This window comes from Mytilus trossulus, chromosome 1 (assembly GCF_036588685.1).
Source record: "Mytilus trossulus isolate FHL-02 chromosome 1, PNRI_Mtr1.1.1.hap1, whole genome shotgun sequence".
NCBI classification, from domain to species: domain Eukaryota; kingdom Metazoa; phylum Mollusca; class Bivalvia; order Mytilida; family Mytilidae; genus Mytilus; species Mytilus trossulus.
Genome location: NC_086373.1, coordinates 39,434,001 through 39,459,469, shown reverse-complemented (window position 1 = coordinate 39,459,469; position 25,469 = coordinate 39,434,001). Strand labels below are relative to the sequence as shown.

General features: G+C 33.3%; 3 protein-coding genes across 3 annotated transcripts; 1 reads left to right on the top strand and 2 right to left on the bottom strand.

Moving 5' to 3' along the window:
• Positions 1 to 4,300: 4,300 nt before the first annotated feature.
• On the top strand, positions 4,301 to 8,290 carry LOC134724165 (haloacid dehalogenase-like hydrolase domain-containing 5). Its single transcript, XM_063587439.1, has 9 exons — positions 4,301 to 4,448; positions 4,608 to 4,666; positions 4,915 to 5,109; positions 5,496 to 5,608; positions 5,842 to 5,932; positions 6,247 to 6,292; positions 6,585 to 6,808; positions 7,049 to 7,191; positions 7,516 to 8,290. The coding sequence occupies exons 1-9, from the start codon at positions 4,400 to 4,402 to the stop codon at positions 7,883 to 7,885; spliced, it is 1,290 nt and encodes a 429-aa protein (XP_063443509.1). The 5' UTR covers positions 4,301 to 4,399; the 3' UTR covers positions 7,886 to 8,290.
• A 1,948-nt stretch (positions 8,291 to 10,238) lies between these two features.
• On the bottom strand, positions 10,239 to 14,419 carry LOC134707794 (uncharacterized). Its single transcript, XM_063567840.1, has 3 exons — positions 14,172 to 14,419; positions 11,152 to 11,646; positions 10,239 to 10,414 (listed from the first exon to the last, which is right to left on the bottom strand). The coding sequence occupies exons 2-3, from the start codon at positions 11,615 to 11,617 to the stop codon at positions 10,329 to 10,331; spliced, it is 552 nt and encodes a 183-aa protein (XP_063423910.1). The 5' UTR covers positions 11,618 to 11,646; positions 14,172 to 14,419; the 3' UTR covers positions 10,239 to 10,328.
• A 4,185-nt stretch (positions 14,420 to 18,604) lies between these two features.
• LOC134707784 (uncharacterized) lies at positions 18,605 to 25,074 on the bottom strand. The gene is made up of 10 exons (XM_063567831.1): positions 24,924 to 25,074; positions 24,255 to 24,376; positions 23,705 to 23,873; positions 23,277 to 23,382; positions 22,518 to 22,754; positions 21,955 to 22,055; positions 21,621 to 21,723; positions 20,117 to 20,255; positions 19,305 to 19,409; positions 18,605 to 18,998 (listed from the first exon to the last, which is right to left on the bottom strand). The coding sequence occupies exons 1-10, from the start codon at positions 24,977 to 24,979 to the stop codon at positions 18,880 to 18,882; spliced, it is 1,257 nt and encodes a 418-aa protein (XP_063423901.1). The 5' UTR covers positions 24,980 to 25,074; the 3' UTR covers positions 18,605 to 18,879.
• Between the last annotated feature and the right edge of the window lie 395 nt (positions 25,075 to 25,469).

The window sequence follows — 25,469 nt, the reverse complement described above, 5'->3', positions numbered from 1 at the left end:
ATTTTGAACAATAGTTTGAAGAATACATTAAGCAAAAATGGAACGTGTTACAGTAAAAATTATAGAAGGTATGTGTAAATTTACTTAAATTAACTAAAGTACGAAGGAAAATGTTAATCGTTTTATCTTATATATATTGTATTTCCATTTTAATAGCTACAAGGCCTATATTGTGTTTAAGACAAAGGTGTTATACCATGCATTTACAATGCGCTCGACGCGTGTTGCTGGGGAACCTTCATGAAATACCTTCGTGATCAATCCATGTTCAAAAGCATTTGGAAACAGAGGACTTAGTGTAGCAAATAATAAACTAAAAGACAACTACTTTAAAATTATTAACGTAAGCGAAAATACAAATATTAGAAGTAGTCAGTGGTATGATTTCCAATGTGACAACTCTCCACTATATACTTAATGACGTAGAATTTAGCACCTATAGGTCACCGTCTCTGGTCACCGTAGGACATTAAGCACTGAATAAACCCTATACCAAGTACCAGATAGGGAAGCAACCTAAGTTGAACTTAAACGATCTGCTGTTATGATTACTTTATTCAAAACTCTTTAGTTTCAATGCTCTTAAAGTCATTTGAAACCGCAATTAAAAAAGAAATCTTCTATTTGTCCACATTTAGAAGAAGGTTGCTTTTTTTAATTGCTTGCTTCCAGGAAGAATTTCGCCTGGATGTTTTCCGTATGCAAGTGACCTAAACGTGACCCTCCTCGTAAAAATCCGATGATCGCAAAACGCAAGAATCTGTCTTTGAAATAAAATATTATTTGATTGTACAAGTTGTACACGTGCTCAATATCAATGCTTCTTTGCTGGTTGTTTACTATAAGGTTACAGTTACAATCGTTCTGCGGTTTCAAAATACGGAAATTAATTTGCTGCCATATTTTCACATCATTACAGACAGCGGAGACCAAAAAATTGACGATTGTACGATATGTTTGCTTAAGGAATGATAAAATCGTACACGGAAGACTATTGATTGTTGGTTGCTTAACGTCCAGTGGCAAATATTTCATGCATATTCAGGACGAGGACTAAGTTTATGATATATTCATGCCTTGGTTTAATAATTTGATAAACATGATTTTATACCAGTCACTCGTTTCATATGACTTTTTTTTTTGTCTACAATTGGTTTCGGTTCCGCTGCTTTTGGACTATCAGATCCCAAAGGATTCATTCGCGCAGTAGCCAGTGTAAGGGAACGACCATATCATTTTTCGGGGGAGTTTGGATTTTCAAAAATGAATATTATAGCCTTGTATGAGCTGAGAATACATAACATTGCATACGACTGCATACGACAGAAATCAAATTAATATTCTGCAACGCGAAATGAAGGAAACAGTTGTGTTGCTTGTGTATATAAATAAGTCACAATCATGAAATTTTCGAGCGGTTGAGCTTCACAAAGATTATTACATAAACCCTCAAAAATCCCACTGGGCCCTCCCCGAATATCAAATGATCGCCCCTTGCATGTGTAGCGGGAATCAGATAAAAATCATTAGACGTAAAACTCGCATGCTCATTTTAACGAAATCAGAGAAATTTATTTGAATGATTGAGCGGTGGTTGTCGTATGCCCGTTTGAATTTCTGTCTCCACAATCAAAATATTGGTGTTTTTCTATCGGTTCCAATCAATAATTCCCGTCAGTGCCAATGCCCTCATATCGCTTAATGATTTTGGTTCTATAGAAAAGCATTTGTTGGTGTTAAATTTAGCATCGTCTTTGACAACGCGACCTATAGATTTTTGGCACTTTAAAGATAATCCTATTCATATATAAGTATATATAGCAGTGCAGTTTTCCCGTACATGTAAATTTAAGTACGACTGCACCCAATGCGTACAATAAACCTAGGATTTATTTACTTTATGTTACTATATAATTTTGAAATAAATAGTCCAAACACGCCTTGAAATCGTTTAAATAGATGTTTAAATCCACAAAACAAAACATATGTTATATAGGAAACATATATCGGTTAAACGGATATTATTATGTTTTACATAGTACAGCTGATTTTCTGGGGTTAATGCCCTGTAATGTAAACATTCAATGTAAACGACCGATTTTATTTTGCAGCCCATGTCTAGATTTATATATTTGTCTTCTTTTTCATTATTTCACGTAGGATTATTATGAAAGGGCTTCCTGTTATGGGCAGTTGTGTGGGGTGAATTAGACAACAACCCAAACGTGAACACAAACAAAAATTGTAAAAAACGCATACAAATGCATACAAATGCATGGTCTTCCATAAACTGACAATACAAACAAATGGCACAGGTCTAGAGGTCGAGAATAAAGATAGGTCTTGCTTTTTCAATATATCCACACATTGATTAATCGATTACTATTTGTTTTACGGTCATACATTGGTTCAGCATTCCGTAAACTGTGACAATGCCATTCATATGTTTGCAATAAATATTTTTAATATACTAGACATACTAGCTATCAGCTGACCTTTAATACAAAAGTCCCCCCCCCCCCCGAGTAGAATCTTATTTTATCTGACAGTCATATATATGGATAGGTGGTATATACAGGTATATTTATGTAAAACACCTACTGAAGAAATAATTTATCAGTCAGAAAGTAGGACTCATTGTCCGGTCTTAGTACGCTACTATCACTGTTCTCATTTCAGACCAAGGAAACCTTCGGTTACACGAAAACAAGTCAACATGACGTCACTCGTGAGACGGTCAAATTAAACTTTTTTTTATATCCTTAGGTGTTTTCCATTATACGCATATTCGAAAACAATGAGACAATAAAAAAAAAAAAATGCGAGATACTATATATTAATGCAGAAAACAGTATGCAAAAAATCTGAATTTGGAATATTATTTAAAGAATGATATACACATGTACATGTATTGATGATTTTACGAAAAATGACTCAGAATCACATGGTGATATTATACTAAAGAACCACGTGGGTTTGTTTGTAAACAAACTGAATAGTTGAATGAAAGGTTAGCAATATTGCGATCAATATACAAACAGCATAGTAAGGATTTTCTTTCATTCATTGAACACGCCGATTGTGCATGTCCAGTAAACTCGGTTACAAAAGCAGGTTACTGGGGAAACAAGATCACGAGATTAAATCAATCCACGTTTTAATGCATGTGCGACCTAGAAAGAAATCTCAAGATTCCGGCATAGTTAGATTTAAAAATAACACAGAATAATAATAGAGTACCTGAATTAGTTAGTCTTTTTTTCTTGAAAAGAAAATGAAAGATAAAATGTTCTAATGAGCCCTTAATTTAACACGTATCCAGTCAATTCATAATAGCGAGGGTCTCGCCAGGGTCCCGGGATTTGAAACCCCTCTTTCTTTTTTTTCTTTTTCCAATTACTTAAACTTCAACAAAATTATAACACGGAATTAATTTTATGAATTTTCGGAAATGCTGATTAAAAAATTGTTAAATCTTAATTCACGATTTGTTTATGTCATCCAAGTTTCATTTATTTGAACAAAAATTCTTTCTTAAGTAAGGTCATCATTGGCTCAGTATTTCAAGCTATAATGATCAGATAAAATGTGAAAAGGTAACGGACGGTGGACGGACGTAAAGTGACGGTTAAAGCTCGTATCATATGCTGGTTCTGTGTGTTTGATGATTTCATGACAATGGTTCCAACGTTTTTCGATTTAATTTTTGTTATGTTAGCTATATTCTTTATTCCTTAATAGCGCAGTATTAGTAAGGTTACAAAATATTTTGCAGTTCCATAAAGAAGAGTACAACAATCATCCCAAATTAGATGTCAAATAAAAAGTGTACTGATAATCGACCACAGATGTCTTCAACCGGATTGAGAAGCGCAATCTGAGTGATTCGCATCGAAATCCGAAAAAAATCGAATGTTTTGGGGGAAAAAATATGTCCTGCAGCTTGCATCTTCCGAACAATACATGTTACAATGCCTAGCTGTCACTGCACATAAGTGCGTTTACACAAATGATCGAAAGGGGGGTATTGACTGACATATGCACGCATTTAATACACGTGCATGCGTGACGAATGTTCCAGTACAGTAAAAAGTGTTGTTGAACTCGTCTGTACCTTGTGACAATTAATTGATATTACTAATTTGCATAAGAACGCAAATGACACTTGTTTTGACCAGTTTTTATTTTTCGCAGAACGAACAGATGTTTACGTAAACAAATGCACATGGTTTTGTGACCTACTCTTGAACCTAACTCAGCCAATCAGATATCACCAAAACAACAATATCAGGTCAAGGGTTTAAACTGGATATAAATAGGGAGAACTTGGATTGTATTTTCAAAACATTGTCTAGATTTAAGGAATAAACATTAAAACTTTGCAAACTAAACAAACACGATGAGAATTGTACGATTTAGAGCTGATAGCGAGGAAATGTATTATAGTGGTAAATATTATTCATACTTCACTCTATCTAACACGAGGAAACGGTTAAACCTTTTATTACAGTTATTAATAATATCATCAGACTGAGAATATACTATACTTCTGTGATATTAAATATTGTGACAAAAATAATAACAAATTCTGTATATTGCTATTGTAGATACAGGATCTGATTATGGAGACAGTAGTGATGATGAAACAATTGAGCAGGCTCAAGAAGTAAGTTGTTTCTCTTTTCTCTTTTTTTTCATCTCTCCTAGGCAGTTTAATACATTTTTTTCTATTCTTTAATAGCAAATTCTACATATTTCTTAAACCATTGTATGGGTTTATTGTATTATTATTTTTCTCTGGAAATAAAATTATTTTGTATGTATTAAAGATTTTAACCTGATTTCAGTTTTAAATTAAAGGCACTGTTTACAAATCTGAATTCATGTGGTAATTTCGTTTTATTTTTACTACAGCCCGATTTTGGGATACTATTTGACGTTGATGGGGTGTTAGCTAGAGGCCTTAATCCTTTAGACCCAGCCATTCGTGCCATCAATAAGTTGAAAGACAGCGAAGGCAACATGAAGGTTCCTGTAGCCTTTGTAACCAACAGCTGTAGCAGAAGCAGGGACAAGGCAGCAATGTTGGAACGATGGTTCGATACACCGGTAAATATCTTACCCCCTGGCTTTTTTATGTTTTTAAAAATGTTTATTGAATTTTCGAGAAAAAATAGCAAAAATCGAAGTATTGTGATGGTAACAATTAATTGTTTACGTTATATAATTCTCACTCATGCATATAATTATCAGAATCGTTTTAAATTTAACTTTTGAAATAGGAGAAAAAAACAAAGGTTTGGTTTCTGCGACAGATATTATTTTAACAGTTTTGCCACAACGGAGCACCGCAATCACTATGTTCCATATGCATATATATATATATATAAACGAGTCTAAATTGAAAATATATATATATATAGTAGCTACATGTAGTGCTATGGCATGTTTGTAAACATTTGGCGAAGTTTTAATTTTTTCATAACTTTTCATAGGTATCTCCAGAGGCATGTATCCATGCTCCAACTCCTGCAAAACTTCTAACAAGCTTCCACAATAAGCATGTGTTGGTCATTGGACAGGAACACAGAAAAGAGATTGCTGAAGAGTATCCTTTTATTGTTTTAGTAACTAAGCCATGTGTTTGTTGGTGTAAAAACAGATTATATTACAAAACGAATTATATACTAAGTATGTGAAAACTACGGGACAAAACAAATTGAAGATATAACAGGATAAAAAAAAAACTATTCTCCACTTTATTTTAAATAAAACACACTACACGAAAATGTAGTATCGAGTATATTACTAGTTTTAACGTTTCCTTAACTTAGAAATCAGAATTGGCTTTGTCAACACTTGTACAGTAGAAGATGTACGACGGGCCTACCCATTCTTAGATATGGTGGATCACGAGAATAGAAGAAGAGTGGTAAGCTGTCTTAATATCTTTGACACTATACACATATACGCGTAATTATAATGCTACTCTAATTTAATGCAATAAATATAGGCACGCTAATTTTATTGTCTCTGCAGTACGACACATGTACGATGCACTTAAGTTGCACATCTTTTTCATTAGCACTAGATTTTGGATAAAAGGTTCAGTGGAAATCAGAATTTAAATAAAAAATAGTATGAATATTTTAACTTTTAATGAACAAACATGACAAATGCCATCACAGTTATCATCGCACAAGAAAATATTCATTTTAACATTGGTCTTTATTGTTGTTTTTTCAGAGTGTTGGTAATTTCTCAGACAATCTGAACTTCAAACCTGTGGAAGGTGAGTACTTTATACTTAAATCAAGTAAATTACCATTCGTGTGATTTGATAAGCAATTCCCGTTTACAACTATTAGTTCCCTATTAACCAGTAAATGGAACAAAATACCATAAATACACGGCGTTTAAAAGTACCAGTGAAAGTTGAATGTTTAATAATAAGTCTCCTATTAACGACCAATAAATGAATTTGATTGTTTTAATAGCGATTTGCCTTAATTCGTTTACCGCCAATTTCCGAAAATGTATAAATCTGTAAATCAAAGGTTAATGAACTGATGTTTATATTTTAGCAATACTGCTGATTGGAGAGCCAAAGAGATGGGAATCCAGTCTGCAACTTTTAATAGATCTGCTCATGACAGAAGGAAAACCTACAAAAGCACCAGAATCTTTGTCTCAAGTTAAACAATTACCAATCATTGCTTGTAACATGGACTTAGTTTTCATGGCTGAAGCATGCATGCCAAGATTTGGACATGGTGCGTTTCTGGTGTGTCTAGAGGCACTATATAAGGTATGCAAACAATGTTTTTTTAAAATTTCCGTAGATTATATTAAGTTTGTTCGTTAAGTTCTCAACAAATTAACCAAGGAGTATTTTAAACGACATATTCAATGGTTTTAGAATGCAAATGAAAAAACTTTTTTTTTTATTAAAATAAGATTTTATTTTGAATAGAATAATTTTCATAGCAGCGTGGTCAACCGTAAAACATATGTTGGTTATAATATTCTTTCTTAATTTTGTTTCTAGAAAATAACAGGGAAACCTCTGGAATATGAAGCATTGATAGGAAAGCCATGTGAAATCACATACAGGTTCGCTGAACACACAGTTGCCGAACTGGCAAAGAAAATGGGAATCAAAAGACACATCAAGAAACTTTACTTTGTAGGGTAAGTGTGTTTAAAGCTCGCTTTCTGGTGATTACTTGTCTCTTTTTGTTTAACTTTAGAGTTGTGCAGTATGAAAAATAACTTCATTGTTTATTTTTTTTGGGTAAATATCTTATCGGTATAACTATCTACCAATAAAGGACTTGGTGCTTTACACGTCACAAACTGATAGTTTTAAACCGTAGCGTTAAATCGCAATCAACAAATCTTAAACTGAATTGACGACTGCTATACAGAATAAGTAAGAATAAAGTGAAATTGTAAGAGGTCTAAGATATGGCATATAGTGTTACGATTTCACATGTTCAGAATTTTCCTTTTCAGAGATAATCCGAATGTAGATATTGTTGGTTGCAATCTTTACGAGAGATTTCTAAAAGACTCGTGGATAAACAGACGTAATGGGAATAGAAATAATTCAATTAACCGAACCTTACCACGATCACGATCAATCCCGTGTGATGCCGCTTTATATGAACAAACAGTAACATCTATGGAAAGCCTTTTAGTTGGCACGGGAGTTTACAATCCCGAGAAGGAATCGGAAACTACACTACCGGAAGATAAGGTATATCATGGACATAGAGATATTGCTCACGAGCCGGAACTAGCCACACCAACGCGCTATGTTGAAGATGTAGATCAAGGAATAAGTTACATTTTAGAAAAAGAACATTTTACAATCACGACTTAATCTCAGTGACTTATTATGTTATTTAAGTGATTTCTGAAATACCAGAGTCTTTCCGTTCATGACAGATATATAGGGCATTGAAGACCTAACTGTGATTTACATTGCACATCAGTGCGATTACGACTCTGCGCGAAATAACACAGAGACAATTCGAGTTGTACATGTTGTATGAACATAAGTAGAGACTGGTCGAATTTGTACATAAAAGTATACTATTTATTTGTATATTAACTTATTTGTTTGACAATCAGAAAATGTTGGCTTTAATGTATTTTTATGCTTTTTTATATATTGTATATTTATACGTGTATTAAAGTACAGTACTTAGTTTTGTAATGTAAAGGTATATTATTTTGAGAGGTTTAATTATTTAGATTTTTTTTATAATAAAAGAAGATAATCTGATGCAGTGTTGGTTTTTATTTTGTGGAACTCCTGTTATGAAAATCTAAATCTACTACAATACAAAAGTAAATGTATATGTCAGTATGAGTAAGAAGATAATGTGATTGCCATACATTATAAAAAAGGATATCTGGTATGACTGCCAAAGAGACAACTAACCAATAGTGTCTACATATTTAACAAAAAGGACAAAAAGTTACGGACTAAAATCGAAGGTGTCGGACAGAAAAGCTAAACTATTGGACAAAAAGCAAAAGTGGATAAAAAGCAAATTGCAAACAAAAAGCACCGTATCAAACGTATGTTTTATATACCTTCATTATTTGCCTGGAATTTATTAAGATGTCACCTTTTTGTGAAAATAATGCCATTGGAAAAAGGGACAGAAGAACAATAGTGACATAGTAAACTAATAAGTTGAAGAGGAACGGACTTGCTTTAAGTTATAACTAGAACAACTGAAATTGTTTCCTATTGATTAAGTTCTAGTTACCAAATTACAAATATTTGATTAACTGTCAGTACACGATAGGATGGACACGAGAAAGTTAAGCTCTAAAACCAAAAAACACTTTAAGAAAAGCAAAATATTTCTTAAAAAAAGAAACAGTGGCTTACAATCTACATAGATATATGAACATGTTGTATGGGCTTTTGCTCATTGTTGAAGGCCGTATGGTGACCTATAGTTGTAATTTTATGTGTCATTTAGTCTCTTGTTGAGAGTTGTCTTAAGGTACAAAGATCAAATACTGCATTTGCAACTTTCAAAGTTGGTCAAACTTTTACCAGGGATATATAAGCTACATTTCTTACATTTTTACTGCATTCCCTTAGGTTTTGTCTAACGAATCCGTTGGATTTTTTGTTTTGGCTACGACACCTAGGTATTTGGAACAGTTTCGTTCTGTGTTGTAATGTAATTTGTTGCATGTTTGATTTTTTATGCGGATGCAATTGCATATAATGCTGCATTTTCTGCATGAAATATCATCAGTCATTTGTTCCACTGTCTTCTGAATGGAAACTTTGTTTAAACAAACAAACAACAATACAAACACTAAAACAGTAAACAAACAAAAAATACAGCTTGAAAAAACAAAATTCAAAAAAATGATATGGAATTTACGACCACACCAGAAATCTAACAAAACAAAATGGTTGAATTTAACAGTCATAACTGATCCCGATATGATAGCTGTGTCCATTAATCGCTGCAGCATTACAATGTATGCATCATGTTGAGAATATATATATTCACGCCACATTTTTTTTTAACAATATCGTTTATAGCAAGAACTGTACCTTCCTAAATAAACAAGGAAACTGCAGTGTACCCGGGCCTGTATTCGCAGGCATAATTTAATATTAAATCCATCAGACGTACCCATAGCGTTGAAACGATATCAGCAATACTAGAAATGTCAGAGGAAAATACATTGGACTGTTTGGCAGTCATTCATAGGCAAGAGCATACAACCATGCGGGTCTAAAACAGTTTATCGGTTGTACGAATACTAATGGGCAACAATTGTGTTCCTTTAATACCAGATTGTTTCCGTATAGTAAGGAATGGCAGTTTATGGTCAAACTCAGGAAAGACCTATCTAAATTCCATTAAATTCAACAGTACTTAATAATGTATTTTTTTCGCGAGATAGTCAATAATTCTAAAAATATACTGCTGAAATTTACCCCCAAAAGATTACTTTAGATAAATCATTCACTGCTTAAAGGACAAAGCTAATTTTTGATAGCATACCTAGTTGTATCTCGCGTCCTACTATTATCGTTGTAGGCTATATATGAAAAAAGCATAGAGCTAAACTATGGTATGTCTGAGACTGAAAATAATCTATGCATGGATTCTTAGGTCCGAATACTTTTTACATAGTCAGAAAGAAACAAATGAAGTATCCCATTAACAGATACAACGACAAAATCACGATTGAAAATGAAACTATTTATTGGTAAACATGAGATTGCTTTGATTATCATTGGCCATGTATGTGAAAACCTTCAATAATACAGAGTCTTTTTATGATTTCTCCTTTTCTCGTGAAAATAATTCATCATCATCCAATCTGTCGATTGTTCCGAAAGAGCCTGCAGATTCGATGACATCTGAAAAAAAATTATATACTAGTATAAACTTAGTGAAATAAAATTAATATGTCTTTTGAATTCATAATCCATTTAGCTCACCCATAACTGCATTAGGCTAAAACTGACAACAGCAAACATTTTAATTCGCGTTTCAAATGAATAAACAAAAAAGAAACAAAAAGAACAAAAAATAAATAAATACAGATTTTATAAAAGTTATACATTGGAATTCAATTGATTGATGTATTAGTGTATAGAAAAGCGCGTTCTGCAATAAACCCTAGTGCTAAAATGTGCCGTTCGATTTTTGTTTTTGGTTTCTTCGTGATTTTTATTTGTAGATCTACCAGTTACATTTTAGGATGGATAGTTATAAGTCAGTTGGTCGACATATCTCGCAGAACTATTAATTTATTGTATTCATTCGTCCAAAATATGCATGAAAAAATTTGCCACTGTTTGTTGTAACCAATCATGCAATTGCTTGCCTACGAGGGTTTGAATATCAAAACAGTCTACTTGTGCCAAATTATAAAAAAAAGATGAATTATGAAGCAACTAAAAAAAATATTGCTCTTTTTGAGATCCGACACCACTGATAAAATAATACTGTCAGGCAATTCTAGTTGCACAGTTAGCATTTAAAACAATCTAATTAAAATATTGAACTCTGATTCAATATTTCAATTAGATTGGCATTTAAAATATCTTTGTTAAATTCTTTTAATGATCGGAAGTGATTTAAAATTGTTTACCTTTCATATACATTGCATCTATTTCATCTCCTATGTCTTCTCTTTCTTGAAGCTCAGTATAACTTTGTCTAGTTTTTTGTCCTTTTTCAGAAGGCGGACCACAACAGCCACAATACTTGTATAGGAATCGCAATATGCAAATTTCACAATATTTTATAGTGTAGAACAGAACACATGCGACACCAAATAGAAAACAAACAATTCCAAGGACAGCTGGCAATATCCAAATCAGATCGTTGTGCGAGTCTGGTTGTTCAGTGGTCGCTAGGTACCCATATTCGGTAGTTGTTGAAATATTTGCTGAGTAAGACGTAGTTGTTGTTTTATTAATACTGTCCTGGTAAGACGCATTTGTTGTCCCATTAAACATGTCATGTTGAGACGTATTTGTTGTCCCACTAAACAAATCATTGTATATATCGGTTGTCGCGTTTAAAGCGAAGTTTTCTGTTGTATTTCCGAACATTTTTGAAACCTCTATCTCAACTTAATCATCTGAAAACAAAGAAAGAAAATACATTTTCTCAAACCAATACAATGTAAAGAATCTGTCATTCAACCACGGATTAATATAGACATTCTTATTGTTTATCACTAATATGAAATATAGAATAACAAGAGTGCATACGCTGAAATGTCTCGCCTTCTTTACTTACCATTAATATTTTGTTGATAGTCCTAAATATAAAGCTTTACTACAACTATCATAGGATAAAACACATACAGTTAAGTCGGCCTCAAATCTTGACTTACATCTTTAATTGACAATGAGGGTCGGTTGAAAACAAAACTTTACGACAAAAGAGACGATTTCAACTTCACAATTATGAACTTTCCATTTCTAAGTAGCAACATTCCAGCAGCACCTGGTGGGCTGCATACGGGATAAATATCTCCCAATTGATACGATATTCCCGTGCTTGTATTTCCTATCATGATTTTCTCGATAGAGGGATGCTGCTCACAAGGAAGCTATTAAACCAAGAGTTCCAAATGGTGAATTGAAACCACCCCTTCATAAATTTTACGGACGCCATCACAAGTTGGTTGACCGTAATGGAATAATCGTTTCACGGATGGTATCGGATGTTATGTACCTTACGTCGTTACTACAATCCGACTTCCCTTCCATGATGTGACCTACCGAATAAGACTATTTACCGAGTTTGTAATAACATGAGCATCACGACGAGTGCCACATGTGGAGCAGGATCTGCTTACCCTCCTGGAGCACCTGCGATCAACCCCAGTTTTTGGTGGGGTTCGTGTTGATTAATCTTTAGTTTTCTGTGTTGTGTTATGTGTACTATTATTTGTCTGTTTGTCGTTTTCATTTTTAGCCATGGCGTTGTCAGTTTATTTTCTACTTTTGAGTTTGACAGTCCCTCTGGTATCTTTCGCGGCTAAAGTTTCGCCCCTCTTTTACAATGATCCAAGAAAATGAGGTCTAGGTCATATAAACCAAACAAGAAATACATGTACATCTTACAATCATTCAATAAACTTAATACAGTTGGCCTATTGCTTACAGTTTCTAAGAAACAGACTGAACCAAGAAAACTAAACATTGACCAATGAAACATAAAATGACGTCAAGGTCAGATGAACTATGCCAGGCAGACATGTACAGCTCACAATATAACAATACAACAAATATAGTTGACCTATTGCTTATAGTTTAATAAAAACAAACCAGAACATAAAAATTTAACACTGAGCAATGAACCGTGAAAATGAGGTCAAGGTCAAATAAAATCAGCGAGACTGACATGTACATCATGAATATTTATGTACAGCAAATATAGTTAGTATTTTGTATATAGCTTTAGAAAAAAAAGACCAAAACTCAAAATCTCAACTTTGACCACTAAGCACATAAAAAGGGGGTCACGGCCAGATGACATCTGCTAAGTGGACATGTACTGTAACACCTTACAATCCTTCCATACATCAAACATATAAACATTTTGCCTCGAGCCGATTTCATACAGTATAATAAAACAGACCAAATCACAAAATCTGAACTATTACCACTGAACCATGAAAATTAGGTCAAGGTCAGATGACACCTGCAAGTTGGACATGTACACCTTACAATCATTCCATACACCAAAGATACCAGACATATTGGTTAATGTATCTGAGATATGGACTTGACCACCAAAACTGAAACCTTGTTCAGGCTGATCCATGAAATAAGGTCGAGGTCAAGTGTAAACTGTCTGACTGGCATGAAGACCTTGCAAGGTACGCACATACAAAATATAGTTATACTCATAATAAGAGTGAAATTAACATTACAAACAAACTTTTTTTCAAATAGTCACTGAACCATGAACATGAATCCAGGGACAATGAACATGTGACAGACACAAATACTTCGTAATACAAGGCATCAATATACAAAACTATCAAGAACAATCAAGGTCTTCCACATTCTAACATAAAAACTATCCCCGGCCTATGTCAATCTTTCTGCGACAGGCTCGACAAAACTGAAAACGTCACAAAACTCCTTATTATTAGGTCTAAATTTTCATGTTGACAAAAAAGCAGCTTCAACTTTGATATTCTGTTATAATATTGAATAATGTAACATATTTGAACTATAAATGTTCGTAATCATTGTAAAGACATTTAAGTTGCCCTGTGTATATATTTGTTTTATCACATCACATCCTTTCTTTTTATTGCTGTGTTAAAACTTTTTTTTTTGCATGTCTTTTTTTATTATTCACCTTATATTACTTCATAGTATTGAATGTGTCCTTGCTCTACAATAGTATAAAGTGGAAAGGGATAAATATAAGTTACAATAACTTGTTTCCCAATCCACTTTAAAAAAAAATATGTTTAAACTAACAATTGTATTTAAAAAGGCAGTTTATACGTGTTACAGAGCGATGCCAACGTGGCAGTTAACGTATTACTCTTCTAAGCACTTTTCTCATGCCTGCAAACAAAAATATTCGAAGACTACCTAAATGATGATTTATGAAAAAATGTTTAATTTAACTTACTTTTCATGGTTTTTCTATTCGTTGTTCTTCAAAATCCAACTGACAGGAAGGTTTTTCAAATGTTATGGTTCGTCATCAGTGACCCGTTGAGATGTGTGCAGCACGTTTGAAATTCGATCCATGCATTTTTTGCAAAACAAAACACTTTCACACAGAAAAACCCAAAGAAAAATCAGTCGTTACAAATTATATATGACGCAATTTGGGTCAAAATATGAGACAAGATGCGAAGTTATAAGTACATCTGTTCACCTGCCGATCGCATACTGATAAAAAAAGATACCGTTGATCATCATGCTATCAATAATTAGCTTACTCAGCAATTTATTAATTTCGCTATTAGATAATATCTTTGATAACTGATTAATATATCAAAATTTTGTCACGTTTACATTTATGCACATAGGCCTTTTGCAATGATACAATTATCTACATCATTATTTTAATATTTATATACATTATCGTCTTGTTTACAAATAAAATTTATGTATGCTTCATACATATTCTAGTGTATCTTTAATATGAGTATTGCATACAGTATAAGAAAAACAGACCAAAACACAAACTAAACCATAACCAATGAACCATGAAAATGAGGTCAAGGTCAGATGACACCTGCCAGTTGGACATATACACCTTACAGTCATTCCATACACCTAATATACTATATCAAAAATTGGATAACAAGTAATTTGTTATATATATATAAATAATATTTTAAATGAAAATTGGGAAATCTCACAAGATATAATTTGGCAAAAAAATGAAAATAGATCCAACTGGATAGCTGAGTTGACATCCCCAAAAAGCGCAATTCCATACGTCTTAGATCGACGAATTCAGCGAGAAGTATAGTTAATGTAAAAAGACAATGTTTGTCAATAAGTGGTAATAATGGGTGCCGTAATAATATTGTCATTACTTTTTTGTCAAATAAGTTATTATATAACAGATTAGTAAAGAAAAAAATTGTGAAACCTATTGGTATAAATGTATGGTTAGATTGATTACCCGTCCATTATAATAACAGACAGAATTTCTTTTGAAATCATTGTACAACTTCATTTTTGTCAAGCCTGCAACTTTTGTTGCAGAAAGCTCGACATAGGGAAAGTGACCCAGCGGCGGCGTGAGCTAACTTCTTAAAAGCTTTATATTTAAGAAGGTAGAATACCTGGATGCTTCATACTTTGTATATATATGCCTCATGTTACGAAATTTCCGTCAGTCACATGTCCAATGTCCTTGACCTCATTTTCAAGGTTCAGTGACTACTTTTAAAAAAGTTATTATGAGTAATAGGATAACTATATTTGGTATGTGCGTACCTTGCACGACCCTCAGGCCGGTCACATAGTTTTCACTTGACCTCGACCTCATTTCATGGATCAGTGGACAAGGTTAAGTTTTGGTGGTCAAGTCCATATCTCAGATACTATAAGCAATTGGTCTAATATATTGGGTGTATAGAAGGACTGTAAGGTGTACATGTCCAACTGACAGGTGTCATCTAACCATGACCTTATTTTTATGGTTCAGTGGTTATAGTTAAGTTTTTGTGTTTTGGTCTTTTTATCTAATACTATATGCCATAGGTCAACTATATCTGGTGTATGGAAATATTTTTTGAACTACATGTCAGTTGCGCAGTTTTTTTTTACCTTGACCTTATTTTCATGGTTCATTGCTAAGTATTTAGTTTTTGTGTTTTGGTCTATTTTTCTTATTTTATAAGCAATAACTCAAGTATTTGATGTATTGAAGAGTTGTTAGCTGTACTTGTCTGCCTGACATGGTTCCTCTGACCTTGACCTCATTTGCATGGTTCATTGATCAATGGTTAGTTTTATTTGTTAATGTTGAGTTTATGTGACAGTTGTAATAAAGCTTTATATTTAGGACTATCAACATTATATTAATGACAAGTTGCTTTCTTTAAAAAAAAAAAGAAATGCAATCGTAAACCCAAATGTTTGTTTGGCATTATATATTAGATAATCGTTTAAAAAGATGTATTGTTTTATATTACTTTTGTTGTGTATGAGAATTAGAAACCGGCTTCAAACATCAACGTATAACCACAGTTTGGGAACGGAACTGTACGGTTTTCTTATAATTTGGTCATTCGGGAGACTGTCGAGCGGTGCTCCGACATTTGCAAAATAACAAGTTGCTTGATGGAAACTTTGACGAATTCTTATCTTACTATATAACGTTTCTGTTTCAAAATTTGATAGCTAAAAAATTATTTATTTAAATATGAACCAATAAAAGTAATAAGAAAGATATATATGCATCAAAACGTTTTCCTTAGAATGGTGGAGCTCCGTGGTAAAGTATGTTAACCTCTTTTCGGAGTAGCCTAATTGGCCAAACGATGAACAGAATTGCTCCAAGCGATTGTACAGGAAGGCTCCGAGTGATATAACAGTAAACTTGCGAGCGATTGTACAGTCAATAAAAATATCCGACATGGAGAAAATGAATATATTTGGATTTCTACTGGGACAATGGCTTTGAAACTTTGAGACAGGTAAGACTATATATCAGAAAAGGTACATGTGAAAATTCAGGTAGCAAACATTGATTTTTCGATGTTTATTTGACCTTTTTGATCGCTGTTGTGTGACAATTTTGATCGTTTTACACGGAGCTCCACCATTCTAAGGAAAACGTTTTGATGCATATATCTTTCTTATTATTTTATTGGTTCATATTTACTTAAAGAATGTTTTAGCTATCAAATTTTGAAGCAGAAACGTTATATAGTAAGATAAGAGTTCGTCAAAGTTTCAATCAAGCAAATTGTTATTTTGCAAATGTCGGAGCACCGCTTGACAGTCTCCCGAATGACCAAATTATTAGAAAACCGTACAGTTCCGTTCCCACCCTGTGATAACGTATATAAAAAAATCATGCACGCTACCAATAAGCTAGTAAATTTTATGCATTCAACCTGTCAATCATTTTTGTATCGTGTGCACAGCGAGTTTAAAGCGTGTATTGGATGTGCGTGAAGCGTACCTAAGCGTTTCTACATTCCCGACTGCAGGTCTGTCTATATGTGAATGTATGTCAATAAGTCTGTCAAATTCACCCGTCTGTTTACATGTTTACCAGTCCGTCTATGTCCACTGGTTAGTCTATATTTTCACTAGCTTTGAAATAGCTTTCGGTAAGTGCGACTACTTTTATTTCAGTGATCTGTGTCTATTGCTATTGTTTTTATGTAAGGTACTAAGTTAAGTAAGTGAATTCTTGTGCACCGTACCCATATTTTTAGGGACGCGAATTGCGACTGATATTTTACATTTTTTCTTGCGATGTGTTGTCCTAGGTTTGGTTCATTTGGGAGGGTTGAGTTTATGGCCTACACATTGTTTAGGTGCCGATGCCCATTCTAAAGCCAGCAACATGTAGTACATGTACAGTGGTTGTTGTTCATAGTTAATGTCGGTCAATTTTTTTTTTCGTAAATCATTTTGTTATCAATAAGGCTGTTAAGTTTTGTTTGATTTTTGTTTTTAAATCTTAATGGTCGGGGCATTTAATAGCCGACTAAATAGGGTTTTTTTCATTGTTGGAGGCCGCTCGGTGGCCTTTGAATACTTACTACCACGTCATTGTAACTCTGATACTTGTATCGTTAGTGCTGGACCATGGGCGATCCTATGCACCTTTGAGGCAGGCGGGATGTTTTTTGTAGATCTTGTACATATCAAACTAATGGGAGTAGTTCCTATACTTCCATGTTTAGTTCCATGCTGCATGGTTGAAGAGGGTGTAATATCTTCTGTAGGTTTGATGAAGTTTCACCCGTATCGGACTTTTTCTCCTGAATGAAAGTTTTAAGGCGACGAGTATTTTTGTATGCAATGTGCCCTTAACGTGTCTCAAACTTATCTGTAGTGTTTTAAACGCTCTTGTAGCGTGTATATAATGTTCGTTCAGTTTACATGTTTACACTGAACCCCTTTCGTTAATTGAACAATTATTTGTATGTGCGTGGCGTTAGGTACAGAACGATACATGCCTGTCCCTATATCCAAGATACCCTTTTTTCCAGCAGCAGTCTGAATTTTCCGCCCTTTATCTCGCGCTGTCTTCCGCAGAACCTATACATATGCCATTTAAATCAATAAATCATAAATACACCACGTTCAGAATGTAATCTTCAAAATGTTGATGGTATTCTGTAACTAAAGAAGAAGAAATTGCAAGGGATAATAATAGATGTACGCACACCATTGTTGGTTTCCTTCTTTGCAGAATAAACACATACACCTGTGGTATGAAATGTCGGCCACCTTTCTATATAATTCGAAAATAATGATAAAAATAAGATCCGTTTTCAAAATTAACTATTTAATCTATAGCTTCTATAAACATGCATAATCTTTCATTCATTAATACTGAAGACCTTTCTCTCTCTCTCTCTCACTCTCTTTTTCCCACCCACCAAAGACACAACTTTCTCTCAACCTACATTAATATACGCCTATTTTCCCTATATACACGGAGACTCCCAAGTATAAGACAGGCATGTATATGCCCTCATTCTCCCAATCATATAGAAACACACAAGTATATATATATGATAAAATATGAAAAATAATAACAATGAACCATAATCAAAGCACACGTAGCTAAAATCCATCCATAAATAAAATTTGGACAAATCCTCATCTCATCAATATTTATGTCCTCTTTATGTTGTAGTGGATTTACAAAAGAATCCCCATCTCTTCTGATTCCATGGATTTGACTTATACCAACCAAAGGCAACTTTGGATTCGTTTGTGGCAATCTTCAACTTGACGATCATCCCTGAAAGTTACAAAGGCCGAGTTTAACATTTTCTTTATCACATTTAGCACATTTTCCATTGCGACATATAAAAAAAATCGTTACCATGTAAACAGATTGGTTATTAATTCGATAAATTCCAAGCTTGTATTTACTGAAAAAAAATAGCTGGTGTGTGATACTGTATATACAACGTGGCGGAGTATTTATATTGGTGATATTGGCATATCTGCTAAAAATATCTCTCATCCATATGTTTTTTTCCTGGTTGACGTCATTTGTTTTCGATTATATTTGAAAGCTTTATATAATGTTATAATTACTTACCTTTGGTTATTTCGACAAAGCACTCGTTCAGTTTCTCTGACAAATCTTTTGTGTTCACGTAAGTGTTGCTTAAAAACTTGAACTGGTTGTCTTGGTAACTGACGTCTGGAAAATATTTAAAAAAAAATCCATTAAAAAGACAAATCATATCACAAACATACTTTTTGGAGTATAATTTGGAGTTAAGTATGGCGTTTATTATCACTGACCTAGTATATATATTTGTTTAGGGGCAAGCTGAAGGACGCCTCCGGGTGCGAGAATTTCTCGCTGCATTGAAGACCTGTTTGTGACCTTCTGCTGTTGTCTATTCTATGGTCGGCATGTTGTTTCTTTGACAAATTCCCTATTTCCATACTCAATTTCATTTACATTGTTTAATGTCTTAATGTGACTTATACTAGTAGTTGTTAATTTTTGGTTCATTTGGGCTCTTATCGAGAGTTGTTTAATTGACAACCATTACCCATCTTTCTTTATATTTTATTGTAAGCATGTAGCTCCTCGGACAATTTTACTTTTGGGTTTACAGGTTATATTGAATGTGTTCGAGATTTCCTCTGGATATGTAAAACACTTGAAACAGATGAACACTGGCTTAAGAAATTTTGTATAGAGTTAAAATTAAGACCAATGATAACAAGCTGGACATATTTATGCTAGGAAAACACGGTGAAGATGTCTTTGGTGTTACTTGTTGTTTAATTGTTACAAAATCGATGGTTTCTTCCTATTTTAAAAAACGACCGATATAAAAATGATTCAAAATGGTAACATAAACTACGTATATGTGAAATCGATAAAGGGCTTACTGTTATTATTACGTTGTTCTTCTATCTGTTCACAATGATGCTCTGATTGTTGTTCCTTCTGTAACTGTTTTGATGCTTTGCAACTTACAAATCGTATGTCTGGTAGCTTGGCATTAAATCCGTTTGCAATGTGAAATTCCTAAATAAAAAGGGGAAATATTATTAATTATTCTACACATTATAAAAGGCGTTTTGCAAATATATATATTTATGTATCAAAAGATATGAAAACAAGTCTTGGGCTATTTTCTGCTCTTTGGTCGGATAGTTGTCTCATTGACACGTTCGCCGTTACCATTTGAAAAATTAAGAATGATCACTGGCTGGGCAATATCCGTGACAGAAATCGTTCCTCTGACACATCTTTCTCTTAAAAAAAACAAACTTAAATATGTTAAAAGATTCAGGTGACGGAGTATATCAACTCATCATAGATACCAGGACTAAATTTAGTTTAAACGCCAGACGCGCGTATGTGTATGTTTAATTTGATGTATGCATTTTTGTGCTTCTTCGTTACATTTGTTGTTTTTATAGTGATATTTTAAAGATGATGACACAATATTGACTGCTGTACCCCTATTTTTGACATTTTTACTCTTCGAGTATAAAATTGAGAATGGAAATGGGGAATGTGTCAAAGAGACAACAACCCGACCAAAATAAAAAAACACAACAGCAGAAGGTCACCAACAGGTCTTCAATGTAGCGAGAAATTCCCGCACCTGGAGGCGTCCTTCAGCTGGCCCCTAAACAAATATATACTAGTTCAGTGATAATGAACGCCATACTAATTTCCAAATTGTACACAAGAATATGTTTGTTTTGCTCATGAATCGTTGACAATGTAATGGAATTTGATGCGACTGTCATACAAGTGAGAGGTTTAGCCAGGTTCAATCCACCATTTTCTACATTAGAAAATGCCTGTACCAAGTCAGGAATATGACAGTTGTTATCCATTCGTTTGATGTGTTTGGACTTTTGATTTTGCCTTTTGATTTTGGACTTTCCTTTTTGAATTTTCCTCGGAGTTCAGTATTTTTGTGTTTTTACTTTTTCGTCTACAAAACACTCATCAGTGACGTTCGAATCCAAAAGAGTTAAAAAGGCCAAATAAAGTATGAAGTTGAAGAGAATAGAGGACCAAAATTCCTAAAAGTTTTGCCAAATACAGCTAAGGTAATCTATGCCTGAGGTAGAAAAGCCTTAGTATTTCTAAAAATTCAAAAACTTGTAGTATTAAAACAGTAAATTTATAAATATAACCATCAATGACAATTCATGTCAGCACATATATGTCTACTCAGCAAAAAAAGCTGTTGTGAAAGAAATACAAATGGCAAGTTGTTAGATTTAGCGATTGAACTATAAATATTTTAAGTTAACAAGTGTGGACACAGATCAATGTGGATAGTATGTTTGGATGTTTGACCGTGTTTTCTGACAAAAATCCTCTTTTATAAGTTAAAAAGGTAATGTTCATAAGAAAAATCCTGCTTACCTGTGGTGGGTTATATTGGTATTTGGAACTAAGCTTCTCTATAATTGACTCTGCAGCTAGTCGGCAGTCAAAATCGTCAATGATTGGAAGTAATTCATAAAGTCTACAAACGAAGAATGAAAATGAGTAAACTTGGTTGTTGATGCAATAAATAATTTCAAACTAAGATATTATGAAAGTTAATGTCAATGTAAGAAAACCATCATTAAAGCTTTCCAAAATCAACAGAGAGGACACAGTCTAAAAGTGTTAATTTTAGGTAGTAACGATGTTGTAAGAGAAGTGAGTTCTATCATTTGCTTTAACCCTCCACAATTTAATATTTGTAACTTACTTATTAGTCTGTGAGGCTAAGATGTACTTCATAGATACTAGTCCGCTCTGAATACGATCGATCAAGTTGAATTTGATATCGTCCACAAGGTTTCTTTCAATCTATAAAAAAATAGAATTCAAAAAATCAATTCAATACTAAAATACTAACTTTTAAAGCTAAAATATAAATCAATTATACTACACATATTTAAGAGGAATTCTGCAACGTGTACGTCGGATTAATTGCGTACTTTTTAATTTTTAAAATTGTTTTTTTCTTTTATTTGTGATATTTGAAACAGTTGAGTGACGGAAAGTGCAAATCAGAAATGTTTAATTGGTGTACGAGAACCGATAAAAACCAGAATTAGTGTACGAGCACCGATAAAACGGTTGATTGGTGCATTATGCAAATGCCGTGTTCATGCTATTAACCTTTTCATCGGTTTGCATACAACAATATACCTTTCTCCTTTCACAATTTCAATGAAATTAAATAACTACATATTTTTTTCTGATTTGTAATTGAAATAAGAAGAAAGTTTGAATATTAAAAATGTATTTTTTTTCTGTTATACTTACCAATCTCAAGGCATTTCTTGTTGCTTTCTCCTTTGTAATTAAGGTTTGGTATGTGTTGGCTGTTTCTGCTGCTTTCTCCATTTTATCGTTAAGTATTTTCTGCAAAATCTGAATGCTTTCATCTCGTCTTTTCAGTTTTGTTTTAGATAGTTTATCTGCCATGTAGTTTCGTGACATCTTTGCTGTCTTCAAGCATAATTCGTATGTCTTCACCTTACTGTTAGCACTCCAACATATCTGGGAATATAAGATATTCTTATTTTATGCCATATGCACACTGCTAGACATTTTGTGTGAAAAACAATGCAAAATGGTTATAAGTATACCAATGATTCTAAAATGGTCATTATTATTTTGTTTATATAGATTAGACCGTTGGTTTTCCCGTTTGAATGGTTTTACACTAGTTATTTTGGGGCCCTTTATAGCTTGTTGTTCGGTGTGAGCCAAGGCTCCGTGTTGAAGGCCGTACTTTAATATATAATGGTTTACTTTTTAAATTGTTATTTGGATGGAGAGTTGTCTCATTGGCACTCACACCACATCTTCCTATATCTAATTAATAAAATGTAGTTCTCAGAAAAGAAGTTGCTGAAAGTTGGCCTTCGACATGGAGAAAACACCATAACAGTCACATGTATATAATAATATCATCTATTTCTGAATCGATAGCAAATTAAAGCTCTTGAAAATAATAGTAATTAAACTGACCACTTGCAGATATAGCAGTTTACCAAAATTTCGGCTGTTTGAAATTACCTCTTGTTGTCTTTGCATGTCTTTGTATATATGTTTGTGTGTTCTCATCAGTTTATACATTTCATCGACATCTGTATAATATTCCTCAGTTTTTACATGATCAAATCTGAAATATTTAATGCAATACTCAAAACGTTTGCATATTCGAAATATTAACTTCGATAAATGTATCAGAGAGGATCTTTGGAGGAAGGACATAATTGCTTTCGTATTCAGTTAAAGAATATAAGTTTAATATACATAGTTATAAAAAAATATTCATAATTATAAAATATAGGTTCCAGTTAAACTATAATATAAGTCGGTTTCATTTTAATTAGCCCGACATATCGTTTACATTTAGAAAGTATGTTTTTAAAAATTAGGCTTTTAGTAACGAAAACTCTTGAGAGTAAATACAAGAACACTTTCTAAATCAAACAACTTACGTTGGGATTGGCTGCATCCTGTCAGATGATGGAACCAGTTTAAGGAGTTTGCTTTGAATTGTTTCAGCAAAGGACTTCTTACAATCAAAACTGCTTGATTGGTGGGATTCGACAACACCTAAAACCATCTCAGTTAGGAGATAAAGCAATTTGTTAATTTCCGGAAAATCTGGAGAAAAAAAAATGCAACTTAATCAATAAATAGATATAAACTTAAAAAATACAATACACTTACAATCACAATAACAGTTAAAGAGGAGGAAACCCAAATTTCAAATAATAAGTGTCAATGGTTATATCTGTTCGCTTCACCTCAAAATCTGTCTGGTCATACCTAGCTATGCAATTTTAGTTCATCATTAAGTTTTGTATTCCTTTAAATATTTGTAATAAAAATACCTTCATCCGAAATTTTAGTTTTCAAAGAACAATAATGTTTTGAGAGTCAAAAAATACACAACGGACATAATTAATTAGTCTCAGTTTCCACTAAGAGATAACACATTTTTTTTATGAAGTCTTAAAATTGCATTTATATGCAAAATCTTACCCGTATTCTTTTTGTAATTCACCATTTCATGCATGATGCCATGTAATTGTTGTCTTGGGAAATCTGTTCCCGAATGGAAGTTCACCTCAAGAAATTCGCTGATAGTAGCAAATACATCGATTCTGTAGAGGAAGAAAGTAGCCGAATTATGTAGAGGAAGAAAGTAGCCGAATTAAGTTTGACATCAACTTTGACATGGTTTTGGTTTATATCTTATTCGAGATATTCTCATCATATATACCAGGATTTTTTTTTATATTTACGCCAGACGCGCGTTTCGTCTACAAAAGACTCATCAGTGACGCTCGAATAAAATAAAATGTACAAAAGGCTACATAAAGTACGAAGTTGTAGAGCATTGAGGACCAAAAATTCCTGACCGTTTTGTCAAATTTCGCTGCATATCGTGAGCAAACATTGTGAACTCGTTTAAATCGACAGACACAAGATGTTATATATATATATAAGAAGATATATGTTAAGATCAATTAGTTTTCAGTCAAATAACTCAATTCATGAAATAACAATTTTTTTACGTACACCTCCACATCACCCCCCCCCCCATTCTGAACTTGAAAAACTGTATAAAGCAGATCATGAATATAGAATATATATACAGTAGAAAGAACAGTATCAATCAAAGGACACAATTCTAGTAAAAAAACTTACGTTCTATTTGAAACTGAAGTAATGTGGTAAATATCTGGAATATAAACACAATCCATTTTCCTTTTCTTCGAAATCTTTTGAAAACACTGCTACTCAGAAATATCTTACTGGACGTCTTAACGTAGCGATGGAAAGATAGCCCGGGCGACGAAAAGAGGTAACGTCATAATCTGGACGTCTTCTTGTTGGACGTTGGAACCAGGCGGATGGAAAGAACGTCACAATTTTAAGCCGCTGGTATCTATGATGGGTTTATTAACAAACTATAAAAGTTGCTTTCTTTAAAAAAAAGAAATGCAATCGTAAACCCAAATGCTTGTTTGGCATTATATATTAGATAATCGTTTAATAAAGATGTATTGTTTTATATTATTTTTGTTTTGTATGAGAATTAAAAACCGGCTTCACACATAAACGTATAGCTCCGACGTATGTCGGCCATGGTAAAAAAAATCATGCACGCTACCAATACGCTAGTAAATTTGATGCATTCAACCTGTCAATCATATCTGTATCGTGTGCACAACGAGCTTAAAGCGTGTATTG

Coding starts and splice junctions, on each gene's coding strand:
- LOC134724165 (XM_063587439.1), top strand. CDS start 4,400: ATGAGAATTGTACGATTTAGAGCTGATAGCGAGGAAATGTATTATAGT. Junction 4,449..4,607: donor CGAGGAAATGTATTATAGTG/GTAAATATTATT, acceptor TTGCTATTGTAG/ATACAGGATCTGATTATGGA. Junction 6,809..7,048: donor GTCTAGAGGCACTATATAAG/GTATGCAAACAA, acceptor TTTTGTTTCTAG/AAAATAACAGGGAAACCTCT.
- LOC134707794 (XM_063567840.1), bottom strand. CDS start 11,617: ATGTTCGGAAATACAACAGAAAACTTCGCTTTAAACGCGACAACCGAT. Junction 10,415..11,151: donor AGATGCAATGTATATGAAAG/GTAAACAATTTT, acceptor ATTTTTTTTCAG/ATGTCATCGAATCTGCAGGC.
- LOC134707784 (XM_063567831.1), bottom strand. CDS start 24,979: ATGGATTGTGTTTATATTCCAGATATTTACCACATTACTTCAGTTTCA. Junction 23,874..24,254: donor GAATTACAAAAAGAATACGG/GTAAGATTTTGC, acceptor TTTTTTCTCCAG/ATTTTCCGGAAATTAACAAA. Junction 21,724..21,954: donor TTAGCCTCACAGACTAATAA/GTAAGTTACAAA, acceptor CTTCGTTTGTAG/ACTTTATGAATTACTTCCAA.